The 21,307-nt window shown below is 38.1% G+C and overlaps 1 protein-coding gene across 3 annotated transcripts in view; it reads right to left on the bottom strand.

Moving 5' to 3' along the window:
* Nucleotides 1–1,871: 1,871 nt before the first annotated feature.
* RGS5 (regulator of G protein signaling 5) overlaps nt 1,872–21,307 on the bottom strand; it is a 56,480-nt gene continuing 37,044 nt past the window's right edge. The window contains exons 3-6 of one of the 3 annotated variants that reach the window (XM_076000342.1): nt 20,096–20,157; nt 11,847–12,013; nt 6,871–7,061; nt 1,872–2,249 (exon numbers count right to left, since the gene is read on the bottom strand). In XM_076000342.1, coding sequence (XP_075856457.1) covers nt 6,900–7,061; nt 11,847–12,013; nt 20,096–20,157 — 391 coding nt within the window. In that variant the 3' untranslated portion in view covers nt 1,872–2,249; nt 6,871–6,899. Of the gene's footprint in view, nt 2,250–3,194; nt 3,252–5,470; nt 7,062–11,846; nt 12,014–20,095; nt 20,158–21,307 lie in introns of those variants that run through there. The other 2 variants (XM_076000343.1, XM_012768659.3) reach the window with 2 other exon arrangements.

Below are 21,307 nucleotides of genomic sequence, written 5' to 3' on the forward strand. Positions count from 1 at the left end.
CAGCTGAAGAGCATCTTTGCAGAGAGAGAGGAGTGAACTTTCATCCTGACCCTATGAGAGTACTTGTAGTGTCTACACCAGCTCTGCCATTTTCTGAATTTGGATTTTTTTTTTTTTTTCTTTATCACCTCCCTGCTCATTTTCGGTCAAACTGTTAAAGGAACTCAAATAAGTATAGAAGTTAAGGCATTAGTTGCTACATTAAAAAGTAGTAGAAATAAATGTTCCGCTAAAAGAAACGAAGGAACATCAATTTCTGTTCATCCTTACTCATTAAAGCCTCTGGGCTCTAATTCCTCTTTAAGTGTCTTTTAAGTTTTCCAAGAATTCGGCTTGGAAGCAAAGAAGCTTTGGGCATTTAGCAGCACAATCCGAGGCAGCCGTCTATTTCCCATGTGTCACGGGCAGTTCCTTCCAGTGGCCGTCAGAAAGCACTGCTTTTTCCAGACATAACTAAGACTTTCAAAGTTGCCTATGGGCATTTCCACCCCTGTCTGCCTGCCATCAGCAGCATTCTGTTGCAGTGAAAGCAACTGGGAAAATTGGCCTCATTAACAAAGAGACTAGGCGAATCTAGCCCTGAGGCCTGGTTGCCAAAGATGCAAAGACTGCCTCCTCGTTAAGTTTTGTTTTTAATAAAATTTCCATTCACATTTCTAATTGTCTTAAAGAGTTAAAACATTAAGAAGGTAGGATTTGACCAAGAGGTGGAAAAGCATGGAAAGTGGACCAGGAACTTGCCAGAAGAAACTAGTTCAAATGCAGCATGCAGGGAATTGGGAAGGCATCTGAAAAGTTCATGTGTTTGGGAAAGTGTCTTATAGGCAAAATAATCTTCAAAATACTGCTGATTTAGAAAATGTAAAGCTAGCAAAATGTGCTTTGGAGATCTTACAGCTTGGAGAGCTTGGCTTACCTGACTTTGGCAGGTGATAGAATGGGAGTGGTTCATTTAGCCTGTTTTGCTCAAGTTAAAGCCAATAACCCTAATGTCTTGAGGGATCATATGTGATTCCTTTGTCCTAGTGAACCAAACAGGAGTCTGAGAGGAGACAGACTGATCTTTAAGCTCTTTTCTGGTACCAATTTGTGTGGTGACCTTGAGAATGTCACTTTTCTATGGGGGAGACCAAGAAGTGTCAATGATCTTTGCTCCAGTAACACTTCATGAAATTGCCCAGAAACTCATCTAAGATAATTAAAACAAAGAGGAGAGTAGGTGGTATCAAAATGATTCCAGGGCATTATATCCTCATTAAATACAGCTAGGCCTCATGGGAATTTGGGATGAGGGTCAAGAATCTTATCAGAGACCTAGATGATCTCTTTAATGTCTGTCTCTCTCCACACAGATTCTTCCAGTACATCTGCTCCAGTTTATGCTCCTTTTGGCATAAAAGTTTTCCCCTTTTACCCAGTTCCAATCCCACTTGTTGTATGATCTTAACACATTACCTAAACCATCTGAGCACCAAATGAAGGTCACAGAATTGAGCTACTTGCTGAGATCTTTCAGATCTTTCACCAGTGCAGAAAGAGCAAGGAATTACTATACTCCCTGTATATTACAGGATCCAAATGATATATTGTGCTCAGTCAGTTCCTAACAGTGATGGCAGCTGGGTCAATAAGTTATTGTCACCTGAATCCAAGAGAAAGTAGTCGCCAGAGTGTATGAAAATGAGGCACTTTCATCTCCCTTTCTGAGTTTTGCTGTCAGGCTATATCAGAGCTGACCCTTATTAGGAATGATCCTCCCAATTGATCAAGGGCTCACCTGGTATAAGCAACATGTGAGGAAACAAGCTTATCTTAAGGAAGAATGTTTCATGTAAAAAATACTTGGGAGTCAAGAAAGACTCATATGAGGCTGTTATATGGATATATATTTAATATATGTAAATGTGGTTACAGATACATATTTGGTGCCTTATTTATTAAGAAGCATAAGTCATACAGTACATAAAGTATTAGATACAAAAATCAGAAGACAATCACAATTATTCCTGTATTTAAAACATATCGGATAAATGCTTACAAATGGATTTATAAACCTTTTATTTCTCCTGCCTGTGTCTCATGTAGATGAGTTGCAAGTTGCATCATTTTCAAAAAAAAAAAAAGTTTCTTCAAATTCTGATACTATATGACGTAGAAAGAAGTTTTGGCAAAAATTATTTACTTGTCTCTGGTGGCCAATTTCTCAGCATTTTTCTTTGTTTTGTCTATGCCTTAGACTGTACATTTTCCTAGAAAGGAAGTTTAAGTGCTTTTAATGTATTGTTAGATAACTGTGGTTAGATCCAACTATTTTAAATAATTTCTCTTGCGGGGGGAGAAGAGGAAGAGAGATATAGGGATGAGGTGTGGAGGAAAAATGTCTCAGGTGAAAGAACAGTTAACTGTGCAAGAGGCTTATTAAACTGGATATGAATACTAAGAGGTTAATTTGTAGCTTCACTACTAGAAAAATAAGATTGCTATCGATCTGTGAGCTAAGGATAGTATTCCAAAGAGTTTTGCTTTTGTTTGTTTGTTTTTTGGCCTGTCACTCTCTGCTATGAGTTTCCATTCAGAGCCATCAATGTCTCCTCAGTTGAAATATTGACCTTTTTAGTTTCTGGATGGGTAAGAGGTGCTGGGAAAGCCTTTCTTCGAATATCTGTTGTTCTGGTTTGCCACAAGAACTGTCTGGCGAAAAGTGTATTTAACACAGAGAGCAGCTGCTAAGTTGTTAACTAAAGAGCCTTGTGCCAAGCAAGTGTTAAATACATACTTGTCTAATGGAATGAAGAGACTAGAAAACCAGAGCACTCTAATAGCAATTCAGTCAGGATATACCAAGATGCACCAAGACTTATGTCCAAAACCTACGTGGAGCCCCCTAGTCCTTGGATTTGGATGCTTGGATGCTGGAAACTACATTCTCCCTTCTCTGTTTTCTGGCACATCCAAGCCAAGTGGGGAAAGGAGAGCCTCCATATTTGCTCTTTTTTCTAGTGAAGGCTTCCTAGGATGAAAAAATGAAGATTCTCCTCTAGTTGCATTGTGGGTTAAGAAATGCCTTCCTACAAATATGGAAGACGATAGTAAGAAGCAGTTTGGTTTTCAATCAAACTGAATTGCTCTTAAAAGTTTCCTAGCAAATGAACGAATTTCATAGGTCTGGGCACTCACTTCTTTGACACTTCCCTTCTCTTCTGTCTTCCCTTTCTTCTCACGACCCATTCTCTTCTAAACGTGTTAAATTCCTAGGAAACAGGGGAAATGGTCTGCTAGAGGGAACAGTTTCAGGAATAAAAATCATTTCCTGAAATATAACTAGGCTTTTAAATGATTCTCTATTATCAAATTTCTTATGGGATAGATAGTTTGGCAAGGCCCGAGAAGGGGATGCTTATTAGTTTAGCGATTGATTTATCAATGGCCAAGTTTTCATTGAAACTTCTGTACACCTGTTTTTCTTGGGGAAGAAATTAATAACTCCCATCATAGTGAAATATATTGTGTATGAGATTACATCAGTCAAGTAAAATCTATGGCTTCGTAGAGGATGGAAATAAAAACAAACTCTTTCACTAAGTTCTTCTCTTTATGCACTAAAAACTGAAATCTATCTAAAAACATAATTTATACAATAGAGAATTGCAGTACATGGGGTACGGAGAATAGGGCATAAAATGCTTCCATATATTTGACTTTATTGATTTGAAAGCAAATTTATTGAAATGTGTCAGTTCTGCATTTCGAAAGGTATCTATCTGGGAGAAAGGAAATTGGGTGTGTGTGCATATGTGTGTGGCTAGGGGGTTAGATGAAGTGTTGTTCCCATGAGCAAGCACTGCTTTATCAGACAAACATGGAACACAGCCTCCTAATTAACTGTAGAGTTGATAGTCTGTCTCTTTGTCCTGGTCAGTTGAGATCTTAATCTGAACCCAACCCCAAACCATATCAAAGCCAGGCAGAAAAACAGGTTATGGGCTGTTACATGGGCTAATCTTAGGTTTCTCTCAAGAATGAGAAGCATATACTTCTATTTCCACTGACCACAGTTTTGTTCCACCACCTTTCTACATCCCAAATTCACTCACAACTGTAGTTAACATTTTCACAAGGGAGGAAAATGCAAGCACCACAGGGCTCTTGTAGCAAACTTCATACTTTCCCAGGCAATTGACTCAAGGGAAAGTGGTGAGGACAGGGAGGAAGGAAAGGGAGTGATAAATAGATGTTACACATGTTTTTCCTGGAAAGATCATCCCACTGTTTCTAAATTCCCAAAATTAAAAGAATGTATTTTCTTTGTGTCACCATGGAAATTACCAGTAACACAGGTTTTGTTTCTCTTCTCTACATTTCAAAAAACTTTCAAAAGCTTTCAAAGAAATTTTCTAGAGCAGTATGTTTAGTTCCTCATTTTGGCCTAGCATATTTGTATTTTTTAATTGTACTATTTCATATGTTACAGGAGTTTTTAATATGTGTATGTGAGTGCATACTGCTTTAAATATAAAATTATATAAAGATTGATATAGATAGATAGATAGATAGATAGATAGATAGATAGATAGATAGATAGAATATGTCACCATTTGACTGAAGAACATTCCTTCTCTCATTTTTTTTTGCAGCCCTCACTGCACTGCCCTTGTGGGGCACCCCCTTTCCTGCTCTCTGCCTTCTGGATTCAGGTTATGAAAAGGTAAGGTCTCCTGGTTTTCCACTGACCAGTCTACCCACTTTCATAGGGTATGCAGTCAATTTGTGAATACAGTTAATCAGAGTTTTCATAACATCAATTATCTGGGTGAGATCTGCAGTATCTAGTTAATTCTCTGGGCATTTTCAAACATTTGGCTATTTCAAATAATGTGAATAAAATATTTGAATTTTTAATTAAATTAAATAGTTTCTTAAAACTGTTTTGGCATTCAAGAAAAAATAACTCACTTAGATTCTTGGGTAAAAGGCCAGCACTTTTTCTACTGGTTTGGGGCAGTATAAACAGTTCTTAAGGAAGATTGTGCTAGAAGTGCACCCTGGGAATTTGTATCAGAGTTCCTTGTCAGTCCTACACAAATGCATATGATAAGAACTTCATGATCACAATATTGAACAAGCCTCACTATGAACTGCTTGAGGAAAGGATTTTCTTTGAAGGGGGCAATATTGACAAATATGAATGAATTCATATCACTAGCAATTGTTGGCTGCATACCCAGTCACTCTACCCATTTTCAGAATGTCAAATGGCAAGCATTCAGGAAGGGCATATAATCCTTTGAAATCACAAAAATAGGAAAAATTCAACAAGCACAGTTAGTGTTTATCTGAAGAACAGAGTAACATAGGTGCTTCACTTTCAACATTCTTAGTAAATAACTGAATAAATGAGCTACATATGGGAAATTAGGAGTGTGTGGAATAAAAATGGAAACCAAAAAGAGGAAAACAAGACTAAACAATGTAATCTTCTACTTAAACATTTCATAACTTTATTAATCCTTTAAAAAACACCCTCTTTCTTTTGAATTAACTCAATATCCTCATCTTGATTACCCTCATACATGGTTTAGTTTGGTTTTATTTATCACTAAATTATGTGAATCATTGCCTAATAAAATCTACTAAAGATTAGAAAAAAATTTTAACAAGACTTATAATGATAAAATACAGAATTAGAAGTTTAAACCTACTAAAAAAAATATCTTGGCCTGTCAATTAGCTGTGTAAGAGGCATCTCAGGAGTATAAATCTATACTTTGACTATAAGCACAATTTACTAATGCAGGATGCAAAATAGTGAAGGAAGATTAGAGTTGCTAAAATATCACATTTTTATTGATTCTTTGCAAAATGCAGGGTACTTGATAATTCTGTCTCACTTAGAAAGCTCCTATAGATAGTCACCTTAATTTTTCCAAGGATGATTTGGTGTTTTGAAGATAATTTTCATTATCCTATGATAATAGCACCATAGGATAATTAGCCATTTAAGCTTAATAACTTTTTCCCTTTTTAGTATAGCCCTCTTGATATTGAGGTGGGAGACCACCCCCCACTGGAGCAAGAGTTTTATTTTTGATTAGAATTAGAAATTTTGGAATTTTACACTCACAAGGATTTCAAATAATTTGGAAACTGAAACATTTGACCTATATGCTAGGAGCATAGATAAATTTCTTTTTAATGTTAAGTTGTTGATTTAAAACACAATTTGGTAACTTTATGGGGAGGCAGTGAGGGAGGTATAAGGAAAGAATTGCTATGAATTATGTTCAGACTAATTTTGTATAAACATCATATTTTCATGGTTGTGTTGTGTCTCTTACTTATATCCAGGTAACATGAAGGTGTTCCAAGGAAAGATCAATATTTTAAATATTGTATTTGCTTAAAATATCAAATAGTGACTGTCTCATAAAAATCATATCACCTTTTACTAACCAAAGGAGAAATAATTAGAGGGGTGATTTCCCTGGATCAGAATTAAAACAAGTGAGATCAATTAAGCTCCCTTGAAATTGGTCTTTCCATATCCACACTCTTTTTCAGACCAATTTCGGTGGAAATCTACTGCCCAAATCCCACATTTAATGATATATTCTGGCCTTATAGCAATTTGCCTTTCTGTGGATTTTTCTGTGGTTCTCATTGGATCTGACTATTAACTCAGTGGGGCTCAATTAAGAATGGGGCAGGAAGAAGAAAGTGGGGAAAGAAGGCATTTGGACAATAGATAAACAGCCAAAACAATATGGAAAAACAGAGTAAGCAATACTCCCTAGTATCTTTGAGCAAAGCTGCTGTGGGAAGATACGTAGGTTACTGGAAAATGCAAGGTTATCGTGGAGGGAAGTAACTCACAGGATGATTTTCATAGTGTGACTCAATTACTACTTGATTAACTCCTGATAAAACTCAGAGCGCACAAAGCGAGGCAGTGAATCCTTTTCCATCAGAGCATGAATTCTTTTCTGGGCCACGTCAAAGCTGCTCAGGGAAGGTTCCACCAGGTTCTTCATTGTGATGTCCTTAGTGAAGTGGTCAATATTCACCTGTGGGCCAGGAAACAGGGTCACTGATCAGCCCAGGTTATGGGATTTGAAGAAGGGTGGAGAGGGAGGTGGAATTACTCACCAGTAAAACATAAGAGGGGAGGGAAGTCATAACAAGTGACTATTTTATAGCACTTGGGTAAGGCAACTGATGGTCCAATAAATGTATGACTCAGATTTAAAATTCAACCAATGCTAGACACTCACCAGGTGTCAGACCCTCCGTAGTGGCTCACCTACACATTCCTCATTGAATCCTGATGACAACACCAAGAATGACTCTTTTCCTTTTATAGAAAAAAATATGTGGATGCAGAGGGTTAAGTGGATCACAGAGCCGCTAAGTGTATTTGAATCCAGAGAGTAAGAATTTGAATCCACATGTCCTGATGCCTCATTCCAAACTCTTCCTACTACAGCATTTGGTTTCACGCCTAGTGTAGGAATTGAAGAGAGAGAAAGAAATTCTGAGCAGGGATCCAGGACCTTTTTGCATGGCTCCAGAAGAGCAAGGAAATTTGGTCTTTCCTTAAACAAACCAGGAAACAATCGTTCTGGCAGAACAATAACAAGCATAGCAGCTAATAGCCACTAATATTTATTGAGTGCTTGGTCTGTGCCAGGTGCCATGCTGAGAACTTTACAAGGACGAACTTATCTAATATTATAACTCTGTGAGGTAGATGGTGCCGTCTACATTTTATAGTTGAGGAAACAGAGGCACAGAAATGTTACATAATTTGCCCAAGGTTCACTGGTGGTAGAAAGAAGATTAAAAAATGTGGATCTAGAGCTGAGCGTTTAACCAATAGACTACAGCATTGGAAGGTATCATGGATTGTATGTCCTGAGTTCGGGGCCACTACATCAAACAACTCCTAGGGACATCACTCATATTAGGGTCTATGTGAATAGTGCCCCTGGGGTTGTGCAGGGTACAGACTGTATGAGCCGCCCTGAGTATGATTGGAATCTCCATACTTCGTGTTGTATGCTTTACTGACTCTTAAGGAGCCTGAGTGTCAAAGAGAAAGATGTAGAATCCCAATAAGCCAGTGGTTCTGAATTAGAATGTTGAAAAACATTTCAGGTCTCTCCTGGGCTGCTAGAGGTCCTTGGTCCTGAAAAGAGCTATTCGGGCTCAGACAATTATGAAACAGCTGTTAGCTGGAGTCAGAGACAAAGGCATGATTGATTCCCTGGCAAGCCAGGCCAGAACAGACAGCAGGGCCAAGCAGTGCTTCAAAGTCCAGGACGAAATGAGTTGAAGCTACAGAAGGATTTCTCCGCAGGTGAAAGGGGCCAGTGTGCTGTATGCAGGCGTGGTGGAAGACAGACTGTCAGAACTGGGGTCAGCCTTAGCGGTGATGGAGTCCACTGCCTGTCTTTACATGTGAAGACTCGGAGGCTCAAAGAGGTCAAGTTACATGCCCATGAACAGCTAGTGCGAGACAGAGGTGAGGCCATAATGTAGATTTCTCTGTTCTCAGTCTATTATTCTTCCCATCACACGAAGACAATGCTTCTTCCTTCTCTTATATTAAATATATACCCGTACTAAGCTGGGAAGGCAGTTTTACTCCAAATGGTTGAATTTCTAGAAATTATAAAAGCATCTCCTAATCTGATTTTATCAAAATAGTGATGCATTTAAAATCTTCTATTACATACTATCCACCAGCAAATAGCAGCTATTTCTCTTAATATTTTGATGCACATAGGCTTTCTTCAATGAGTCATTCTGATATATATTCATCTGTTTACTGATCCAGAAAAATACTATTTCATTAATTTTAAATATGTTCCACTGATAATTTGCAATGTACAAATTGACCTACACATAGCCATTTGTCTTTTTAAATCTTTGTTCTGATTCTTATCAATGTATCTTTCACTTCTTCATATTAAAGAGCAGAGGTGAATACTCAAAGGAAGAAAATTTACAATACTATTTGCCTGGGTAAATTTCTTACTTAAGTCAATGGTAAATATTTATGTCAAAATACAAGATTTGGAGAATTTTTTAACAAAAGCCACAGCTTATTAAACATACTCCAGGTGCATATACAAATATGTAAGATGTTTACAGTAGGAAGAACTGAGGATTAGAGAGCTTTAGTTAGAAACTTACCCAAAGTCCTATATCGATCTAGGAAGGTCTGGAGTTGGATATTTGCATCCTGTCATTTCACAAATATTTACTGAATGCCTTTTATGTTACGGAGCAAGATTCACATCTTCTCTAATTCCCAGCTCAGGCTCATTATTCGGGGTTGCCTGTATTTGGGGGTCTTATGTATACTATTATACTCCTACACATGCATACATCAGTTAGAATGAAGGTCAAGGCTATTTTAATTGCAGCCTTGCAATTTGTGGCCACCATTTATTTGTTTGAGTAACTGAGCTAGCCGGGGTGTTATTTATTTTGAAGCTCTATTGTTAATGTTTCATATTTTCATGATAACCAACAACATATTAATAAGGAACCTTGAGAACAATGTTTTCCTAGATCTCAGACCTTACTTACTATAGTCTGGATGGGTTTCTACTATTTGCAGATATTTCAACAAATCCTGGAATTCTGTGAGGAAGAATGAAATTGGTAGGAAGGTAGACTGGGAATGGGGAAGCCACTTGAAATGGGAAAAATGTGTGTCTAATTTAACATCAAATTAATTTTCTTATTAGCATATACAGAGAGATTCCACTCTGACCAAGGAAAGGATGGCCCAGCACAAATGGTATCTGAAGTAGGGTAGAGCTAACATACATGCTTGAGGTGAGAGGTTGAGAAATAGAAGGGAAGATCTGATGATAATTCCTGAATTATGCCCATGAAAAGTCTAAACACGGACTTTTTTAGAACCTTTTCATTTTCTCAACTTTGACCCATGATGATCTATACTCTCACACTTCTAACCTCTACCTCCTGAATCATGGAGGGAACACATGGTTTCCCACCATGGTTGGTTTTAAGGTATATAATTTGTCCATCCACTCAAACATATTTACCCTTTAAAAAGGGTCAGTGAGGGATAATTCACAGCCAAAGGAATAAATATCTAATGGTAAAACTTTGGTAGACTAAAGCACTTGTGGGAGAAAAGAGATATTGGGTGGGGGTTTTCCCCTGTCAAATCATCTTAAGTAGATTACTGCCTACCCCCAGGGCTTGCTCAGATCATCTCTGTGCTTGACTCCAAACCTGAATGAAACACTTAATGTCCAGACTGGATTAAAGGTAACAAGTGGAATTAGAGTAACCTGACCAAAATATAATGAACAGAACTTGCTGAGGCCATCCTGAATTTCACAAGAGGCTTTTCGATGTGGTTTCATAAATAGCAAAGAAAAGAGCAAATGAACTTCCTCAAACCTTCTTTGAAATTAACACATATCTTGTCTTTAGTAGTCAATTAGTGGTATATTGGCTTTCAACATCTCTAGCTCTGTTATCTTGTAATATTTTGATTTTCCGGAGTAGATGTCCTATTGTCCCAACTACAGTGAAAATGGCAAAGGCCTGGGGTGGAAAATAAATGACAGAGAAAAATAGAAGTGGGAGAAGAGATGAATTCAAAAGAAAAGAAAGAAAAAGAAAGGGAAGACAAAGGAAAGAGGAACAAAGAAAAGTGGCAGGAATACTCATTAGGCATTATTTAGTTCAGATACTGAGATACAGGTTGAGTATTAGTTATCTGAAATGCTTTGGATCAGAAATGTTTTGGATTTTGAATTTTTTTCAGATTTTGGAATATTTGCTTATGCATAATGAATTACCTTGGGGATAGGACCTAATTCTAAATGCAAAATTCACTTATCTTTCATATATCTTTATGCACATAGCCTGAAGATAATTTGATGCAATATTTTTAATAATTTTGTGTATGCAACGAAGTTTTGACTGTGTTTTGACTGAGACATGAGGCCAAATGTGGAATTTTCCACTTGTGGCGTCATGTTGGTGCTCAAAATGTTTCAGATTTTGGAGCATTCTGGACTTTGGATTTTTGGATTAAATATGCTCAACTTGTATATATTTTGACATCTACTGTTTAATTTAATCCTGACAACAATTCTACAAAAATAGTCTTCATTATTTTCATTTTCACAAAGAAAGAAACTAGGTTCAGAGAGATTCAACAATGTATCTAAGGCCAGGCGCGGTGGCTCACACCTGTAATCCTAGCACTCTGGGAGGCCGAGGCGGGAAGATTGCTCGAGGTCAGGAGTTCGAAACCAGCCTGAGCAAGAGTGAGACCCCCGTCTCTACTATAAATAGAAAGAAATTAATTGACCAACTAATATATATAGAAAAAATTAGCCGGGCATGGTGGCGCATGCCTGTAGTCCCAGCTACTGGGGAGGCTAAGGCAGCAGGATTGCTTGAGCCCAGGAGATTGAGGTTGCTGTGAACTAGGCTGATCCCATGGGACTCACTCTAGCCTGGGCAACAAAGTGAGACTCTGTCTCACAAAACAAAAAGAAAAACAAAAACAATGCATCTAAGATCTCACACTGGTGTCATTCCACTTGAGGTTACATGCACTGAAGTGAGACTCATATATATGGTCTAAACAGGATTTCAGTTTATATCTGCTTGATCATTTTGCTCTGGCTTTGTATTCAGTAAGTTCTTAATAAGGTGGCCTACTCACAAATAGGAGTAGCCTTTGGCTACCAACAGCAGGTCTGTACCTCCTGTGTGAGTCCCTCCTGGGAGTTTGTGAGCTGCCCCCTCCTTGTCTGGCCACACTCACCCACCTACCCATCAGGACCAACCTCTTTAGGAGCCTCTGTTTGGATGAATTCTTCATAAATTTGCTTTGCCTTCTCGGCCATCTTGGCAGGGGACTTGATCTTCTTGTAATCCTGACAGGCAATCCAGAACTCAAGGTTTTCCTCACTGAATTCAGACTTCAGGAAACTTTTGAAACTGGCAAGTCCATCTAGCAAGGAAAAAAGTTAGTTGGGGAAATTTATTAATTTATTTCACTAACGCTACACTTTGCTGTATAGCCTAGGCATACTTATTATATATTTCCGTCTTTTATGTAGGAACCTTACAAGTGTTAACTCATTTACTCCTCATCACAAAACTAAGAGGCAAGTGCTATCAATATCCCATCCCATAAATGAGGTCAGAGAGGTCAAACCGACTTGCCCAGAGAGAACCACCTGGTAAATGGCAGCGTCGGGATTCAAACCCGGGCTGTCTGACTCACGAGTCCGTACATGTATCCAGTTTTCTAAGCTACTTCTCCACAGATGCATGATTCAGCTTTGTGGAACAGAAAGTGTCTAATAACGGCTGCCCACTTTCTACTGCACTTGGACTGGGAGAAAAAATACAAGGCCAGCATACATGTCCTAACAGTGAGAGAATGGGAAACGAATTAGCAGTGCTAGCCTATGCACAAAGTTCTAGTTCATTCACGCCTGCCTTTCTTTATGCCTTCATTTGGATGGAGAAGGGATAAGGCAGATATGGAAGACGGGAAGATAGCAGAGAACACAGAGCTTCAGCCCTGCTCAACTCAGGGGAACTCTGGGACTAGACAGAGGGACTTACTGCACTCTCCTTTAAAACAATTGACTGCAGTGTATATTTACATGACAAACTACCTGTTTGTGGTATTAAGGGACATTATTAACAGTCACGCCATTCTGGACGCGTACCAACTACCAAAGAGAAAATAGTATGTTTAAAATTTGGTTTGTCAGAATAAGTAACATTCATGCTGAATATCACATGTAAACTACTTACAATTCTTTTTTTTTTTTTTTTTCCTTTCGACAGATGATTTTTGAGTAACTATTATGCTCCAGGCACTATGACAAGTCACTGGGGTAAGAGAAAAAGGCCTGCTCCCTGCCCCGTTGGAGCTTATAGACTCTGGGGGAAGTAGGAGGAAAGTGAAGAAACACAAGAAACAAGAAGTGTTTACGCCACGAAGGGAAAACTTTATGAAAGATAGTAATGGAGTCACGGGAGGGCCCTAACTTTATTTTGGGCACAGTAAAGGCAAGGAAGTAACATTTAATCTGAGACCTGAAGGATGAGCAGGAAGGGCCAGATGAATGCACACGCAGAACAGTTATTGTGTCCATCAGTTAGATGCCAGTTTTTAAAATGTATTAAAGTTAATATGATTATAACTATTGTGTTTCTGTTCCCAGCATACTATTTAGATAAACTTCAGTTTATAATTAATATATATATACACATATATATGAGTATGTGTGTATGTATATATATATATATATATATATACACACACATATTTATATATGTATAAGAGGATTCTTGTGCCTAATCCTTTTGCTTTCTTTTTTTTTGCCTACCCTTCCAGCATTAACCTCCAAACCACGGTAAGGATTTAGGAAACACTGGAAATAAATTTAAAAAATATGTAAATCTTCAATATTTTCCTTCTCTTTAATGCTGAATATATATATGTAGATAATTTTTTAAACCAAAATTCTAACAAATGTGTATCTATAGGGAGAGAATCCATGCTCATTTATTATCTAAGAAAATTAAAGACTTCTAAAGGGAGGAGAGAGAAAAACTCAATTTTTCCAGAGGCTGTGTCAACATCACAGGCCTACCCTCAGTCACGTGCCTGGCAAGCTGCTTTGCCTCCAAGGGTAGAAGGCGGGACTGACTGTTATCAGTACGTCAGGGTCTGGTTTTCCACTCACTTGCCCCCACCAGGAGACACTTAAGCAATCCATTAGTTCTGCTTAGGGCGCATGTTTTGAATTCACTTCCTTTGACTTAATTTCAGTCTATTCCTCATTCTCCCTACTCCTGTTTTATAGACTCTAAAGTTTCATTTATTAGTCATTGCCTAATACATCGATTTCATGCAACAAGCACAAATGTATGTAATGATTAAACCAGAGACACTGTATATGATCGTTCATTTTTAAATTACTTATTATACATTTTCATTGTTCCCATAACCTTTCAAAGTCCCCTGCAACCATATTCAATTCTAAAGGAAAAGAATGGCTAAAGTGATCATTAACCTGGATTAGGGTCACCATTGATCTCAGGATCCAAACAAGACACTGTGCAATTTGATCCTCTCTCCCTGTACTTACCCTAAATATATTTTTTTATTGATTGACACCTCAAAATACATCTGGGAGCAATGGTTGATATAAGAAACAATTTTCTCTAGGAACCTGGCTAGAGGGATTACTTCAAAACCATTTGATAGCCTGTATCTGGATAAAATCAGGTGTATTTTCTCTCTCTCCCTACATATATTTCCGACTATATTTCCAGCACTATTTGTCATAATTTAGTGACATGGGAGTTAACATATAAGATGAAAGAGAAAAATAAGGCCTATTTCTCTCTCTGTCATGATTAAAAAGTTTTCATTGTTTCTTAACCAAAAGGTGTCAGATAGTCTCTCACAACGGCAAAATTCTCAGGCACTTTCTAGCTTCTAGGAAGTGAGGTTTTATGAGCTCCCAGATAAGCAGGTCTGTGGAGGAAAACAATAATTCCACAGAGTAAGTCTGTGGCAAATTCATTCTCATTTGTCCCATATCCGCACAACCTATCAGGCACTCTGAATCACCCTTCCTGCGTCTTTATAAAACGTAGAGATAAAAATCTCAGTCCTCTCAAACATTGTTACTTATGACCTGAGGACACCTGGCAGGATTCCTCGGCAATGTTAACATTTACTGAGTTTCCAGGGCAGGAACTTGGAAAACAACCTTCCAGTGCAGTGAGTCCGTTTCCTGGAGACGGAGTTCACCACTTTCATTGTATTCCACAATATTATGATTCTAAGGCTTTTTGTCAATGTACACACTGTAAACCAAGACTCATAAAATGGCTTCATACTCTATTGGTCTGAGAGATGTTTAAAGCTATTAATATTTCTCTCATCTGACTTTTGAGCGTTCTCTGGAGAGCCCTTTACTGGTACCCTCTAAAAACCACTCGTGAGGCACTTTCTCCTCCTTAGCCTCTGGTTTTCTGTTGGTCCCTTCCTCAGAGACTCTCTCTGTTAAATTCCTGTCACCCCTGAGGAAGTCCTCTTGGGTCAGGGTAGACTTCAGGCCCAATGTCTATGTTGTGCAATGAACACACGTCTTGTCGCCCTGCTACCATTCCCTTGCCCACTCAGAAGGGCCCCCAGCACGCCTCCCTGACAGATCACCACGTTCTTCTCTGCTGAGACTACAAGGAGCCTCAGAACACCTCTCAACGTACCTCTTCAGGTATCTACTACCTAGGAAGCGATGAAAGCCACCAGATGGTTGGTCTAGCTGAAACACTCTGGGTTGTGATCCACATTACACCTAGACCTGGCCCTAGTGAGTGTTGTCACTTTGGGCATCCATGTAAAATAGAGGAGTGGCCCTACCTGAGAACAAAAGGAAACCACCTATAAGACCACTTTGAAAATAAAAGGAGCAGTAAACAACTCCAAGTCAGTTTGGTATAAAGAGAAAAAAAAAAATAACTGAAAACCAGATTAGCACAAATCTCTTCAACAGGGCAATGGAGTGAACTGTCACTGATAAATATCATTGCATGGCTTATTGGTTCAAAGCGTAAGCTCTAGAATCAAGATTGCCTGGGGGTGAAAACTGGTACATGATATTCCTGCAATGACTTGGGCAGATGATCTAATCTCCCTCTGAGACTCTGTTGCCTCATCTGTTCAATGGAGGTGATAATGGGACCTACCTGATGGGGTTGTAGTAAGGATTAAATAATCCATATGAAGCTCTCACATGGTGCCGAATTTAATTATCATTATGTATTAATAGGTCAGTGTATGCTGGCTTTCATCATTACTATTCACAACAAATTTAAAATTAATCCTTATCATCATACTAAACCCAACTCTAATGATGCTGCCTCCTCTTTGAGGTAGTCTTTACCCACTGATTTACTCCTGAGGATTTTTATTATCATGACAGAAGAGATCACTTTCTGTTCCTTTGTTGAGATTGTTTGCTTTTCCAGCTATCTTTTCCATGAGGCGGTTAATTTTTCAAGTTCAATGTTTGCATTTCACCTGTTTGCCCCATTTTGCATCTCACCTCCTAGCCTAAATCTGTGCACCTAACATTTAATAGATCTTCCCACTGAGCTAAATAAGATACATTAATGGAAGCATTTCCTTCCAAGTTACAGAATCAAGGAACACCAACTTTAAAGAAAAATAAATTTACTGATTTCACTGTTGCTATAGTATTTTATTTCATGAACAAGGTATCTAACCTCTCTGTATCTCAGTTTCATTTTCTGAAAAACAGGGATTGTGATTGTACCTGAGTCCTAAAATTATTGCAATCACTAAACAAACTAATATATGCAAAGTGCTTAGGACAATGTCTGGCACATGATGAATAATAAATGTTAGCTATTGTTTTTATTATTACATTCATTATTTTCAAGGAAATTGTGGTTGCCAGTCAGTAAGATGATAAAAATAGATGAGCCAGAAAAGAGAAGAAAGAAAAGTGGAAATTGGAGAGAGAAGCAAAAGGAAAGGGCATAGAAAAAAACAGAAAAATGAGTCTGGATCCAGTCTACCTCACTCCCCATGGAAGAGTCCAAATCTCAAGAGTGTCTCAAGGAAATGTTTTGACCTTTTGGGACTCCTGGGGAAAGGAGATCCACATAAAACTTTGCTGCTTTTGGACTGTGTTTCATTCTTTCTATGCTCTTGAAGATGGCCATGCGGTGGGGGGGAAATTAAATGTCACTGTCTTATTTAAACTCCCATGAGCAATCTATTTTTGTGTTTAAAGAACGACACACTGGTTATATGCCCTATGAACCTACTAAATGGAAACAGATGGTGCCACCTAAAGAACTGAAGGCAAAACATGTGAGAAGTCAATGTATTAAATACTTTCAGAACAGAGTCAAATACACTGGATGATTAAACATTATTTTAAAGATGAGGAAAGATAAGAGTATTCTATAAATACTATAGAATAAAATGCTATACTATATTGAGTAGCAGCTTAACTATCTTATTTTTTTAAAGGTTTGGTACCAGTTGATTTCATTTCCACTCAAGAAAGATGTGAGTTTACAGAATGCTCGGGGAACAATATCAACTATGAAAGTCAATATCCTACATAAGCGCAAGAGAATGCCACATGTCCCCAGATCAGCAAAGGTGCTACTCCTCAAGGTTAAATGGTTTAAATTTATCAAAATCAAACATCCAAGAAGAGATTGTGAAATTTTAGATGCATATATTTCTCAACTGTAGTTTTCTTCCTTACCTGTTTTGCATCAACCACAGCTAATGTTAGATATTTTCTGATTATAGACTACTAGTTTTAGTGGATTCAAATGAGAACATTTCATAAGATCTGAGTTGCCATATTGTTATTTATGGTACACAACAGTTGATGTTTGGGAGAATAGGCCAAATATTGTTTCTTCACGTTGATGACCGGGGGCGAGGGGCAGAATTATTTGGGCATGCCTGTCATTCTACTGGTTCTGCTGTAGGCATAGTCAGAGAGAAGCAAAGACAGAGTGGCAAGAGAGACACAGAGAAAAAAGATGAGTCCTAGCAGAGAAGCAGAGCCAGAGGGGGCAGCTGGAAAGACAAAGAAGGCAGAGACAGGGAGACAGTAAGGACAGAGAACTAGAGAGGAAAGAGGTGGTACTGCTTACTACTGGCTTTACTTCTCCTAGGGCATGGCTCTCCTTTGTGTCTGTGAGATTTATATACCCATGTCATAAACTCTCTTTTTTAACCAAGCTGGTTTGAATGAATAGATGTCCCTTTCAAGGAAATAATTGAAAAATCAAATGTTTTTCCATTTATTGACTTGGGGAAATTAATTGTCCAATATTAAAAATATTAATTACTTAAGAAGACAATTATGTGGAACTTACATACACACAAACACACATGCACACACATATGCTGTATACACATATGTACACATATATAATTTTAAATATATATATAATATACAATTAAAGGAAATATTGTGAATAGTATATATACATTTATATGTGTATACATACACATATACACAAACACACAGAGGTGCATATACATTTTCCCCTCTGAGAAGTGGAAAATATTACTGTGAGAATCTCATACCTCAATCTCACTCCATGGTAATCATGTTTGCAAGCTCAAAGTCTTTAGTTCCTCGGCAAATGCTAAGATGTCAACACTAGCTGCCTCTGGCTTAACTCCTACCCCTTGATTTCTTACCCAAATAGCTGTCAGTCTCCTAAAAGCCTGAAATATATGAACATGTGGCTCTCAGGATTTAGTGTGACTAAAAAGTATTGTATATGGGCCATAAATATTTATCCTCCTCCTTAATGATTTTGAAAACATGAAAGTAGCTCTGCTAACTCTCAGGTTTGACAATAGCAATAAATACATGTACTCAGGGTACTTAGCATTCATAATATATCAATAGGCCCCCTGTCAAACTGCTATTAGGGTACCCAAAACCATTAGGGCAAGATAATAAGTCAATTGAAAAGCATAGATATTTTTCTCCTAGTCGACTTCATGGAATTTCGAGGTCCAAGAAACAAAATTAATTCATTCACTCATTCATTTAATAAATACTTATTGAACACCTTACATATGTCAGGACAGGGTACTCCAGTTAGCACAAGAAAGGAAAAGAGAATCAGAAATGAATAAAATTGAGAAAGTCCCAAATAAGAGACTTTGCTTTCTCCAAAAATAAGAGACTGATTGTATTGTAGGTAAGCATGAGCTTACTCCACCAAAATCAAGACATAAAACATGTGTACACACGATTCAACATACATTCCTTTTCATCTACTCTGTGCCCATTAATCATAATGATCTTGTGAGAAATGCTTTGTAAATCCTTGTTTTTGGAAAGCATGTAACAAAATTGCACATTCCATTCTTGTGGTGAAGATGGAGAAATATGGGTTGGGTATTTTAAATTGAATCCTACTTTTGAGTGAATTATTCAACAAATATTTGTTTTCCTCATAGTATGCACTTCCTGGTGTGAAATTATCTAGATGAAAAGGACTAAGTCTTGTAATCTATCATAGAAGGGAGACATCTATGAGCAGACTACAAGGCAGCAAGTATTAAGTGGCCTAGAACATGTGCAGACAAATGGCTCTGGAAGTGCAGAAAGTGGATAAATTGTTCTGGGTGGTCAAGGAACACTAGGAAGTTTGTATTTAGATTAGCTATTATAGGAGAGGGAGAATTTCAACAGATAGCAATACGAGGACAATCCAGCCAAAGGGGTTACAAGTAGAAATCCCATATGGAACAGAGAATGGTTGAATTTGCTTACAGACCAGCCATGTAGTTATGGTGGTAAATCTTAAACATGAGAAATTTGAACTTGATACGGGTACGCCTTGGGAATCAGTAAGGATTGGATTGGGGGGAGGCAAGTAGTGCTCATTGGTGTATTGGTATTAGCTTGGGAAAGAGTTCTGCACTGGTCAGCACCTTTGTCGTGTCTTGAATGAAGACATAAAAGGCATGCTTCCAGAAGACGAAATGGAGGCTGGGGGCGATATCAACCCATGTCGGGTCACAAGAGCAGTTGACAGTAGTCTCAACCTGAATGGACTACCCATGACTTGTCCAGTGATCTTTACACTGCTATCTCCATCCCTAGCAATTCATTATGAGGCTAAGTTGGGAAAGGTGGAATAGTATCTCTATTTTACTGATGAAAACACTGAGAAGCACTCAGGGCAATCTGCTGCTTCTAGCTCATACAAGAAGCAAAACATATGGGAACACAACCTGCAAGCGCCAGTCTCCAGGACACCCACGGTTCACCTTCTCCCACAGTGCTGTGGACCCTCGTCATCTTGTGATCTGGATAAGCACGTCCCCATGGCACCCTCCCCTTGATGAGACCACTTTTAAAAACTGAGGAAATGTCAAGTCGGAGAAGAAGAACGTGGGCAACACAAAAGTGCTTTGTGTCTCTTTCCCTGTGCTGGCCCTTATTAACCTTTACTGAAAACAACATGAACTTACAGTCGTTCTGCAGGAGCTTGTCCAAGGAATCGCGCCACTGAAGGGCCTCATCCGGCGAGGGTCTAAATCAAGAATAAGGGAATAAAAAGGTTGCAGCATAAGTAGAGAGTTAATACATATACCTGCGATGACTTCTCCCTGCTTTCCTTAGACAGAAATCATAACAACCAATGATCCATCCACACGACAAGCAAGTTCAAGTTATTTTCTTCCTAACAATTGGGTTTGATGAGCTGGGTTTGCTTTCATACATCTGTGCTCTTAATACATATCTTCATCTCTGTTTGAACAGTGTGGTTAGGTCTGTCCCTTTTTAAAAGTAGAGTATATTTTTCATCAAGCTGTGTCTTGATATTCTTGTATATCCCATGACAGTGGTTCCAGTCATTGTCTTTTTTTGTGTGTGTGTGTGACTATAACTTAATGAAAACCAGTTATCCCATTACAGGAGTTAAACTCATGTTCTCCACTTCACCAATACGGCATGTTAACTACTTAATTTAATCAGCAAAGGGCATTTGGTTTCACAGGCACGTCCTAAGGCCACCTCGTTAAGGCTAGTGGAAGACAGTAGGTATGGTGCTGCCTCATGTTGGGAATGTGATCATAGCAAGTTTACATTTAAAAAAAATGTTGATGTATTTTTCCTGCTCAATTAGAACAGGATTTTTTTTTAAGGTTTACTATTTCTGATGAAAAAAAAAAATGGTTAATATACCCTAAAGAAGAATGTTGTACACAAATGTTCAACATGCAGACTCAAAAGGGGAAGGTACTAGCCAACATATAATTTCTCCTTGGGCTGCTTTTGTTTTAGCATTTATATATATATATAGAAACTCTGCAGCTATTTCACTTTAAGCACCAATTTTTCTCTCACAGCAGGATGTGTCAAGTCAAGCTGCTGTTGTCTGAGAAAAATGTCTGGGTGTGCTCTCCCCGGCTCACCCCGCTTGAACCCTGGCATTATCATGTGGGTTCCACGTTGTCAAATCAAAACAGAATGACAAGGCATTTATTAGAATACTAAGGCCAATGGAGATGTTTTTCCTAAACTGGGATATTCTTAGTTTTTAAATTGTTTATCAACTGTCCAGACAATCCAAAAAAATTCCCGTGTCTAGTTCTCATAAAATGGTATTTTTGGGGTTTTAATTATTTAGATTAACAACTTTGGTTGATAAGATAATTCCTTGTTCTACTTTTCATTTT

The sequence above is a fragment of the Microcebus murinus genome, chromosome 2, assembly GCF_040939455.1.
Source record: "Microcebus murinus isolate Inina chromosome 2, M.murinus_Inina_mat1.0, whole genome shotgun sequence".
NCBI lineage: Eukaryota > Metazoa > Chordata > Mammalia > Primates > Cheirogaleidae > Microcebus > Microcebus murinus.